The sequence below is a fragment of the Madurella fahalii genome (assembly GCF_045866475.1).
Source record: "Madurella fahalii IFM 68171 DNA, scaffold_2, whole genome shotgun sequence".
Taxonomy (NCBI): Eukaryota; Fungi; Ascomycota; class Sordariomycetes; order Sordariales; genus Madurella; species Madurella fahalii.
In genome coordinates, this window is record NW_027263972.1 from 3,274,400 (window position 1) to 3,281,463 (window position 7,064).

At 55.4% G+C, this 7,064-nt stretch overlaps 1 protein-coding gene and 1 non-coding gene across 2 annotated transcripts; one reads left to right on the forward strand and one right to left on the reverse strand.

The window, feature by feature from the left end:
• Positions 1-116, forward strand: MP_IFM68171_r9. The gene has a single exon (XR_011606028.1). It is a non-coding gene; the product is annotated as a 5S ribosomal RNA (ribosomal RNA).
• Positions 117-1,082: 966 nt separating this feature from the next.
• MFIFM68171_03725 (uncharacterized protein) lies at positions 1,083-4,063 on the reverse strand (the record flags this gene model as incomplete). The annotated part of the gene is made up of 4 exons (XM_071059146.1): positions 1,083-1,783; positions 1,848-2,538; positions 2,594-3,613; positions 3,674-4,063. 4 exons carry the CDS (start codon positions 4,061-4,063, stop codon positions 1,083-1,085), a joined length of 2,802 nt encoding a protein of 933 aa, XP_070915247.1.
• Positions 4,064-7,064: the final 3,001 nt, after the last annotated feature.

Here is a 7,064-nt window from a genome sequence, read left to right on the forward strand (position 1 = left end):
CATACAACACCGAGGATTCCCCAGTCGTCACCGACCTGAGTACTAGTTCGGCGGTCAGTAGCTTATCTAAGGGAGAGCGGACGGGATCCCGAGTTCTCTACTGCCTATGGTCGTATGTACTCTACAGACGATGGAAATTTAATTATATAGGCGGCAAGATTAGATCGGTGGGTGTTGTGTTGGAAAGGCGCAGGACATGAAGTGACTGTAAATAATTCACAAACAGACAACTTCTGGAGACCAGCTTGGAGGTGATTTCTACTGGCATTGGCCCCCGCTAACCAACTCCGGTTGGTTTGGTAGATACATCCCCCTATTTGTTAGCTTGTCGGTATGTTCTCCACATGCTTAGCAGGAAACAGCACGGCAAATATGATGAAAAATCACCACTAAGTAGGGCAACAGATGTCTGAGCAAACAGAGCAACTTTGCTATACATTCACGATCGCGTGCACCGCGTTTGATCAAAAGCAACCCACTCAAGTAGTCAAATAACTCGATTTCCGATCACTATCCATATACATCTCATGACATGTGTCCCTCCCTGTATACATAATGGCAAGAAAACAGGATCACGCAACAACCAAGCACACCAAACATACGGCAGGCCTGCAAACTGTAAAGCGCTCAACTGAAACAGGTTCTCTCACCATCATATGCCACACAGCATTCACAAAACAGCCAGATTCCATTTGCTAGCATGACCCGTGAAACTAAGACTTATCGTCTCAAAATTAGCCCTTAGCTACCCGCCCTAAAGGGCCGATTGGTTGAATCGGGCCCTGGCTAAAGAAGCAGTGGAAGGGAAGGATGAAAGATGAAAGATGAAGAATGAAGAGAAAAAGGAGCTAAAAGTCGTTTAACTAGCTAGGTGGGTAATGGGTACTGAGCATGTCTTACGGAAAAAAAAAAAAAAAAAAAAAAAAATTCACGAACGCCACAAAGGAGACATAACAGACCGTAGAAGAAAATTGAAAACGGTTGCCGCAAAGGTGGTATCGACAAGACAGAAATATACAAAAACAAGTCGGTTCCACATCACTAGCACAAAAACGGGGAGGCTAAAATTTCATTCAACATGCTCAGCGCGAGCTCCCAAGCGCGCTAATCCTGGCTCCCGAAGGGCGGTGGATCAGACTCTCCGGGTGCTTACCCACGACTCCCGGTTCCTGGTGCGGATGGGGGTGGGGGATGGGGTTGGCCTCGGACTCTGACTCGGAACGGTTGCCGGTGAGGAGCACGTCGTCGTCCTCGTTGTCCTCGACGATCTTCGTGGGGATGTCGCCGTGTCCCAGTCCTCCGATGAGACCGTACTGCTGGGAGGACCGCTCAGGGGTCGTGGCCGTTGTGCTAGCGATAGACATGCTAGTGCTGCTGCGGTTGGGAATGAGATCCGGTGTGGGTGGGATGCTAGAGATCCGCCCACTGTTCGGTCGAAGGTGGTGGTGGGTGCTATCGTCACCGACATCGGACGCCGTCGCCGAGACGGTCCCGTCATCGCTGGGTGCGACTGAGAGAGAACTCCCCCGGCGACTTTTTGAATCCCGAGCACGGGAGGTCGGAGTCTCCGACCTCCCAAGCTCGGCGTCATGGGCTAGTTGTAGGCCTTCAACAGCGGCCTGGCACTGTTCCGCAATGTTGCGGATGATGTGGGCGATGGCGTCCGTCTTGTCCTTAAGATGACGGTCTGCCACGTCGATAAATGTCTGGGTAGACAGGCGTCTGCTTGCGAGGGTGAGGTTCTTAAGGAAACGGGCATCGTTCTCGTTCTCGCCAGAGCCTTCTATAAGCATGTTAGGATCACCACACTCCCTTGATGTGCGAGGTATCATAGGGGATTATCTTACGTTGAGCAGCTTCAGCCTCCTCCTGGGCGGCGAAGCCAGCCTCGATCTCTGCAGCAAGTTCGTCGGGGGACGTCAGCGTCTTGACGAGGTGCTCCATGTGGTGGTGCTGGCCGGAAATCAAGCTGCGCAAATGCAAAACGACACGGCGGGCTTCGTCGCGTTGCCGGACAATAGTCACGTTGGTGTGCTGGAGCGCGTTAAGCTCCTTCCTGTTCCTCTTGCGCTCCCGCTCCAGCTCCTCCGCGATCTCCTGCTGCAGAACCAGTGCCTCCAGCGCGTCGTCACGCTGCTTTTCTGTGCCGGCGAGACGGACCGAGAGCCTAGCGGCGTCGTCCTTTTGCTGATCGATGAGGCCAGCCAGGCGGCGGTTCTCACGCTTATGGTTCTCGATCTTGACCTTGAGATCCTGCGTCTCCTTGGTGAGGGTATCTGCAAAGGCCTGGAACTTGAGGAACTGCTGCTTCCAACTCTCCAATTCCTCAATGAGGTAGTTGTTCCGCTTGGAAACCTTGTTGAGCTCAGTGTCCATGCGTCCCTTGAGGTTGATGAAATCCTGCCAAGCCTCCAAAGCATCTCTCGAATACTGGTTCCGCTCTCGGACGATCTCGTTCAGATGCCTCATTGACACCTTGGTCATCAGTGGCTTCTTGACGGATCCGCCAAAGACAGCCTTCAAGCCAGTATTGCGGCCCTGAAAAGTGTTAGCAATTACAGCCATAATCCAAGAGGATCGGTTCTCAACTCACCATCTTCTCGCAGACGTGATCCATGACGGCCATCACAGCATCCTGGTTCCACCAGTCGGGGTCCTGGATGGACTCGACTTCACCGCGCATAACGATGATCTGACCAGCCGGCACCAACTTGCCACCGCCATATGCAGAGCGCAGATGCTGAGGTACACCGGAGGGTGTTACATCGCCATTGAGTGCCTGGGTGAGCCTGGTCACGAACTTGTTGCGCTGGCCTGGCTGGAGGGCCGTTGGCGGGTTCGAGGTGAGAACAAAGTTGCGGTCGAGATCGACCACCAACGCATCCGTAGGCGCAGTGAACAGCGATCTACATTCAGCCGTGATGCCAAGGATGTATGGGCCCGGTTCTTCAACCAGGTCCTTGGCATGGCGCGCATGCACGACCGGGACGTACAGGCCGCTCCACTCGTAAACCCGGACGCAGAACCGCACCGTTTCGGCAGCCATTGTTAGCATCGCAGGATAATGGCTGACAAAAATGATGCGGCGTGTGGGCGAGATGGCGGCCTCGATGACGCCGACAATGTTGGGGACCGAAAGACAGCAGAACAGTGGCCACATGGCGAAGTTCTGGAATCCTGTTGGAGAAGAGGGAAATTGGTAGCAAAGCGCATAATCCTTCATGTCAATGCGAACCAGGTCGTTCAACCGAGGAGCCGGGAAGCTCAGGATGCGGGACACCTCCTCGGCGTGGAACAGGTTGGTAGCCTTGTTCCAGTGAATCCACATGCCGCGCAGGTAGTCGCCGAGCAAGTTGTACAGCGGATACCGCGAGAGGAAGGACAGGCAGTACGGAATCCAGTACTGCTCATCCGGATTGTCGTAGAAATCGGGCTCCGTCCTTTTCCTGAGCTCCCGGATGGTTTCGGCTCGCTTCTCGTCGGCGCGAGACCAGACGCGCAAGCAAATACCGTACAGAGTGTGAGACGAGTCTTGTTGGAGCACGAAAGCATGATGAACGCAGTGAGGCTGGCTTCTTCCGGTGCAGATCTCGACATCATGAGGGAAGCAGGCCTGTTAAAGTCATGTCAATGCTGGATCCGCGTAAGTCCCTCAACAACCGTCCAAACATACCCTCATCGCGGCATGGAGAGCCCGCGCAATCTCGTTGTCCTGCTCCAACCTTGGACTGCTTCCCAGAATTTCGGGCAGCCAGAACTGGCCCACAGCACCCTTCATGTGGCCAATCTTTCCCTGAGCTGGCGCCGGGGCCTTGACCCACTGGGATGGCTCGCGGCCGACACCGCAGACCATGTAGGCATGGGTAAGCGTCTTGGGCGTCCGTTGCTGGGGCTTCATGTTCAGCGTTGAGGGAATCGGCTGGGTGATGCGAGAGTGGAGGGACGAGGTTCGACTGGGAATGATGAGGTTGCCATCGGCCTGGTCGCGGGTGACGGGCCGGCCATCGCGGTCACCCGTACGGGGACGTGTGAACGAAGGGTGGGCAGTCAGAGAGGGCGCCATTGTTGCGGCCTGGATGCCACCCGGCTATCCACCAGTATGTCTCCGGTGGTTTCGTTCCTCAACAGCGCTCGGCTCCGCTGGCGTCACCTAGTAGTGAGTGTAGCAACGTGTAGCAACCAGAGTAGCCACGGCGGCGACGCGATGATCGACCAGCTCGCTGGTCGCGGGAAACAAGCGCCTGCGTGTTTCGGTGTTTTCGACTTGGTGTCGGTAACGAAGAAAAAGGAGCTAGCAGCGTGCGCAATGCAGAGGGCACAGCAAGCACCAAGAGCTCGCCGTCTGCCGAGATGAGCCCAGCGGCGTGGGGGGGGATGGGGAGAGAGAGACGGGCTCGACAGACTTGCTGTTGATGCTCTCTCGAGTCACCCACGCTCCTCTGCTGGGGAGGGCCCTGGAGGTAACGAGGGAAAACACACGAAACCCGACGGTGCGGAGAGCTAAACGAGAGGCAGGAGGGAAAAGGAAAGAAGGGCCTCGTGGCTGGGCGTGGGAGCGGGACCGAGCACCTTGAAGAGAGGCCCAGCCAACGCCGGGAGGCAAGGATAGGGGTGAGAAAACGGAGCAAATGAGGGAGCTTGAGGTGCGCCGCGCTCAGCGGGATGGATAGGTTCGTTTGCTGCTACAGGCCCCGGAGCGCACCCCAGAAGGGCCCCAGAAGAAAAGCAGGCTGCGGTGCTGCAGCCAAGCAGCTTTGGGCAATTGGGGCCGGCGACGGGGAACTGGGAAATAAGGTGGAGGCACTTTCTGCAGCTAGGGGTGTCTGCCAAGGGGGGATTATAGCAAGGGGTCCGCTTGCCAAGAATATCACCTCGTTTCGGCACGTGGTACCCTGTACCTTTTGTACTTGGCCGGGAGGCCGTCTCTGTTGCCGTTTGGCTGGATTGGCGTGCAGGAGCGCAAACAAATTCGGTGCATGGTCCACCTTGACTAATAGTAGCTGGTACCTTGGGCAGCTCTTGTGCGACCCCCGTTGGGACTCCCTCGAACAACTTTGAGGCTTCTTGCTCAATTCAGCCATCCCCTTTCAGTTCTTTGTTGGACTTTGTGCAGCGGATCCCCCCCCCCCTCGGCAAAAGGAGCTGCGTTTGTTGATGCAGGAAGTCGAGTTCCGCATGCAATTGTCGAACTGCGCCAGCCAGATACACGAACAAACGTCGACGAAGATCGAGATTGCGCGCAGGTTACACGGTTGCATACAACGCATACCGAGGTGTGACAGCATATTGCAGGGTAACATCTGATGCTGCGAACACCGTTGGGCAAAAGGGGACTGTGGTGATCGCCGCTGATCCGTGGTTGTGCCATCGCCCAACGCGACGCTCCCGAGAAACACTTGCTCTTGAGCCAGCAAGTCGGGTCGGAAGAGCGCAAGGGCTCTGTTTAGTCTACTCTGGTATAGCGAAAGCTTCTCGACATTGTTCTGAATTTTCGAGAAAGCCAGGGATTCCAACCACCGGCCCGAGCAAACGGCAGGGAGGCAAGATACAAAATGATCCGCAGCGCCGAGGTTGTGTTTGAGCAGGGCGGCCGTACTGTACCGAATGGGCAAGTGACTGGCGATCAGTACAGCGAGCACCGGCACGGTCGGCGGCGTTCTATTGTCTTCTGTAGCCCGCTGTTCTCGGTTCCTACGGAGACAATCGGCTCGCAGGACGGCGGCCGAGGGGTGCACTGAATTCGACAGGTTACAGATGCCCGATGTCCGTGCTGCTGACGGGAGGATGAGCGATGCAGTGACTGGTGTTGGGATCCCGCCTGGCAGGATTCTTACCAGACAATGGCGCGCCACCTGTAAAGGTAACAACCATGGGAGTTAGGGATGGCTCATGGCAGAATAATCTTTCCCTATAACGCCCTTCACTACGGCAGACTGCGAGACCCTCTGAAACATGTCGAGAGTCAAAGTTGCGGCTGGTGATGCAACCGTTCGCGGAAAAGGGTTATGAATGCGCTTTCTCGCAGTCGCGCTTTGACCCACGGTCGGTGGTCAATGCTTTCTCAGCTTCCAGTTCTGCTGCGGAGTGCTCGCTGTGGGACTGGCGGGACCAAGACCCGGCCGAAAAGTTGACCCAGGAAGTGCTTGCCCCCTCCACAACATCGGAAGGGGCTTGCAAACGAACTCCATTCTGATCCACGAAACATCTCATGCAGATGGGTGGTGTCTCGGCGGGGAGCACAAAAGCGCTAGCAAAGCACGAGATTAGTGCAATGTTTCGGGTGTATCCATCACCGTCGTAATCACCGACCCGTTCTTATCCGGTATACTATTACCACAGACAACATCTCTAGTCCCGTAGCACAACCACCGTTGCTAAGCTAAAGAGTGTGATAAGCCTGCAAACCATCGGTGTCACATCTCACAAAGCTAACCCCCACTTTTGTCTCAACACACTAGAACCACCCGATGTCGAGCGGTGAAGCCTCGAGGCAAAGATCAGGCTCGACAGCGAGACGGGGGGGTCTACCTCGTCACAATCCTGCGAGAAGCGACATACAGCGTGGGATCAACGTCCGTATGCAGCTAGTCTGTTTTGCTGCCATCAGAGTATCATTCGGACACCATTGCGGAGGCCCACCGAAGGAAACCGGCCGATTGTCCAGCGCGTTGCATACCCCTGGCTAAACCCCTTTAAGCTGCTGCATTTGCTGCAGGCTCAACAACAAATTTGGTTTGCAAGCAGGGATAAAGTGTATGAGTACGCTTCTTAGCGCATATGTCGTAGAAGTATGTCATCATTTTCGAGGAATAGCAAGATGAAAGGATCAAACTTACAGCTCGGCAGTCCGCCATGACATGCTCCAAGGTAGGGCAATCTGCCAAAACTATCACGCCAAGTCATTGGTGGCATTAGTGTATCTGAGCTCCGAGTTTGTGGTGGGGTAAGACGGGCGGAGCCGTCCCCACCGAAAAACTGCGATAAGGGCTTATCGACTCAACCTAAGAAATATCATCGCGAGGGACCATCGTCTTCGGCACTCGAATACCCGAAACGCATTCACT